This window comes from Quercus robur, chromosome 7 (genome assembly GCF_932294415.1).
Source record: "Quercus robur chromosome 7, dhQueRobu3.1, whole genome shotgun sequence".
Taxonomy (NCBI): domain Eukaryota; kingdom Viridiplantae; phylum Streptophyta; class Magnoliopsida; order Fagales; family Fagaceae; genus Quercus; species Quercus robur.
This window is the reverse complement of record NC_065540.1, coordinates 17,493,308-17,497,201: the sequence shown is the minus strand read 5'-3', so window position 1 is coordinate 17,497,201 and position 3,894 is coordinate 17,493,308. Positions and strand designations below refer to the sequence as shown.

General features: G+C 36.4%; 1 protein-coding gene across 1 annotated transcript; it reads right to left on the bottom strand.

Moving 5' to 3' along the window:
* Positions 1–2,400: 2,400 nt before the first annotated feature.
* LOC126692562 (uncharacterized) lies at positions 2,401–3,563 on the bottom strand. The gene is made up of 2 exons (XM_050388200.1): positions 3,285–3,563; positions 2,401–3,171 (listed from the first exon to the last, which is right to left on the bottom strand). Exons 1-2 carry the CDS (start codon positions 3,447–3,449, stop codon positions 2,638–2,640), a joined length of 699 nt encoding a protein of 232 aa, XP_050244157.1. The 5' UTR covers positions 3,450–3,563; the 3' UTR covers positions 2,401–2,637.
* Between the last annotated feature and the right edge of the window lie 331 nt (positions 3,564–3,894).

The following is a 3,894-nucleotide window of genomic DNA, read 5'->3' as shown; positions in this document are numbered from 1 at the left end:
CCAAGTATCTAAATGCATTAGGTTCTGTTTAAGCACTTTATAGAGATGGTAAAGTGTTAATTTTCCCTAAGCATCTGGTCCGAGGACTCAGGCATGCGTTAGGTTTTGTTCAAGCACTTTATAGAGATGGTGAAGTGTTAATTTCCCTTAAGCATCTGATCTGAGGACTTAGGCATGCGTTAGGTTCTGTTTAAGCACTTTATAGAGATGGTAAAATGTTAATTTCCCCCAAGCATCTGGTCCGAGGACTCAGGCATGCATTAGGTTTTGTTCAAGCACTTTATAGAGATGGTAAAGTGTTAGCCCCACTTTGGATCACCTTTGATTTGTAGTGCCATCAACATGTACCATTCTGGACAAAGGATCCCATGCAGTAAAACCGTGTTAACTAATTTTCCATCTATGTGCTGTGCTTCTGTCATTTCATTTGACGAGGGTTTAGCGGTCTCGGCCACCAGGTCCGTGAGAACCTGGCCCTTGACGGAGGCACGAGATATGTATTTGATATTAAAAGCCCCCAATATTGTTCCGTACGGAGCAATCCTCCGCATAGCATGCACCACGGTTAAAGTGGTCTCCTCCACCAATGGTTGATATATTGCTGCCTCGCCTCGGTATGTTGAGCGTTCAACTCGCTAAAACACTAGGTTTCCCTCAGACGACGCCAATTGTAGGGTCACGATTTAGTGCCCAAGCCCAAAATGTATGAAATCTTGGTGTAATGAGCCCAATACAATGAATTTATAGAGAATGGGTTGGAAACTTGGACCTTAGCGAATTAAACGAACGACCAATAGGTTCTGATGATCAAGAAAGAAAGATAGCATCAGTTTAATAGGGAAAGACATCCTCGGATTTCACCCGAGGAGGTTGATTCTTAAGTACTGTTCTTAAGAATTTGTTACAAGTTCGGTCGCCAAACCCCCCCCCCCTCTTTTTTTCCCTTTCCCCCTATTTTATACTGTCTTCCTCTCATTTCCACCGTCCACATGTAGATTTAGATTGATCATTCTGATACTTGTCCCATCAGCCCTTCCTCAAAGTCTTTGGGAGTGGTTGTAAAAGCTGAAAAACTTGGTTCAGTTAGTTGCAGAGCATTTAATGCAATAATAGTAGTTTTCTCTTAGATATTTCCGTGCCTTCCTTTGTCCTGTTCTTTCTTAATACTTATCATCTTCTACGAAATGGTCCAGTGTCACTCTTAATGACAGACCATTCCCTTTGTCCTCGGCCTTGCCTGGCCGAGGAGGTGTTCTTACTCGGACTGGACTTTTGGCCCAATATATACATAGATATGGGCTCCCTGGCCTTTCACCCTCACAATACGGAAGATGAAGAATAACATAAAATATTCGTAAACTCTTAAAACAATTATTCAAGCATCTAAGAACATCATATAAAAAATAAATAACAATTTACTACTGATTTGTTCAACAAAATATTTTTAAATAGTGAAAGGAAATTGTACAAAGACCATCATCTTTAACTGAACTAACTGTTCTTCATCAGCTTGTTCAAACTATCTTATAGTTTTCCAAATAAGCTAAAATGTGACGACAACACAAAATATAACATATTATAGTATGATTTTTTTTTTCCAAATCAGATCAACAACAAACACCATTCATTAAAAGTATTTAGTGTTGTAAATAAAATGATAAAAAAATATTTGCATCAAGGAACACATATGAATTATTCAATAATAGGACAGTGAGGGTACAAACCTCTAGTTGGAGATCCTCCTGTAGGCGGCTATCAAGTTGTATATTTTCTACCATCAATGATTAAGCAAGACTTGTGAATATTTTTATTCTTTATTGATTTCATTTTTCAGTTATAAACAATCAAAAGTAAAATTCTAAAAAACACAAATATTCATCAATCTAAGGTAGAAATGCAATAAAAAAAAAATCCAACAAAAAATAGAAAAAAAAATTGAGAGAGAGAGAGAGAGAGAACCTTTTTTGTATAGGAAAAATATGCATAGAATTGAAGAGAGTGACAAATTTATAGTTAGAGGAAGAGAATAAGAAGAGCCAAAGGAAGATAAAAGGGCACAATAATATTTAAATTTAAAACCGCCCAAGAAGAATATATTAGACAACACTTTTGTTTTGATTTTCCATTGATTTATTATTTAGTAAATGAATATGTAAAGTTAAAACCGTTTAAAATGAATTTGTAAAGTCAATATATTTATATAGTTAATATTGTAAAAAATTAAATTTAAAAAATAAATATGAAAAAGACTAATAATATGGCGGATGAGGTGGTTCAATAGAAGTATAGCAACAATAAATACTACGCTTAAGTATAGCAACAATCATGGTACAAGGTAGTTTAGAATCTTATTATTCTACTTGATATACTAATGTTAAGGTGACATAATAAATCTTCACCTTAAAATGACTTCAATGATATCAATTCCTCCTATAAAAGAAGAAAATCCTTGTAACTTCAAGTCTTCAATTCTAATATTACAAAGTCAAGCTCAAGTTTTATCTTGCCTACCGAGGCTTGAACATCATTATAAAGTTTTTGACTCAAGCTTGAGAATTTTTTTGCCATCATGAACTTGGCCCTTTTTCTCTCTCTTCCAATCAAGTTCAGTTTTTCATCTTTATATCATATTTGAAATCATGCGTACATGTTCTGTTCACCTCCAATTTGCTTGTCACCTTGTTTGAAGTTCCCCAAAAAATCAAATTCATACATCAACCAAACTAGTGCCATTGAGGACAAAGCAACTAGCGCTGGACCAAGCAGCCATAACAACATAGGGAAGGTAATGCATAGAAGTCGGCTACCAATAAAAGCCAACATGAACCCTCGCTCGAACACGATTTGTGTGTGTTCAGGTGATGAGAATTCAGGAGCAGCATTTATCAAGAAATTGGCATCGATTAGGTACCCAATGGACATAGAGCTACACAAGAAGCTAAGCAACAAAAGAAGTGATGCTGAGCCAAACTTTACAGCAAACATCCCACCAGATTGCAAGCCAAAAATAGGGTTGTCAAAGAGGTGGATTGTTTCGCTTGCTTTGTAGGAATTGTTGATTAGAGCTGCAAGTGCCACGCTAAGAAGAATTGTTATTGAAGCAGTGAATGAGGTAGCCAATATAGTGTTTCTCAAGCTTTGCACAGCCAGCATACCCTTCTTATCATCACCCTGCATAGCAAAACACGGGTACATATTAGCAAAAAAGTAATGCTAAGGACACAATAATTTTCACAACTGTCAACATGATTTGTTGTGATTGGAGCAACGCTAATTGAGTTTACCCATATGTCACGAAACCATGCTCTCCTCTTTGTTTCATTGATTCCAATGTTGGTACTAAAGGGCTTCTTCTTGAAGTTAAGCCATAGATAGACATGGTAACCTGCTGTAAGGAAGAGACTGAAGGGAACCAATATGGTGTCCAAATAAACAACCAGTCCTCCCATCTTTGATCAATATTGAAGGCATGCATGGTTTGGTAGCCAAAGGAACCTATTTATGAAGGTGTAGCCAAGTGATATGATATTCTGCATTTGGCAGGTCATGATAGTAAAGTCTAGCTGACAAGGTAATGCATTTTCTTTGTTTTATGATGGGGTGGGTTCATTTGTGGAAATCGTAGAGTGGACATTAAAATATGATGCTGAGACGTGTGAGCATTGCACTACATATACAAAATGCCTATTACTCAAAAAGTAGATTCAAGTGTCCTACCCACTAAATTTATAATGGAATTATTCAATGATGCCGTGCCCCTATTGCCTTACCCTTACGCAACCATGTTACCATAGTAAAATTGTTTCCCCTACGGAATTGGATGAATCATCAAATTAAAAGTCTATCATAGTTTGGATTGGCTATAACACTTAATTAAGTCAGGTTGATACAATT

Bases quoted from the DNA above. Each gene is read 5' to 3' on its own strand.
- LOC126692562 (XM_050388200.1), bottom strand. From the start codon at position 3,449: ATGGGAGGACTGGTTGTTTATTTGGACACCATATTGGTTCCCTTCAGT. The intron at 3,172-3,284 runs GTAAACTCAATT...TTTGCTATGCAG, and splicing joins CATGGTTTCGTGACATATGG to GGTGATGATAAGAAGGGTAT.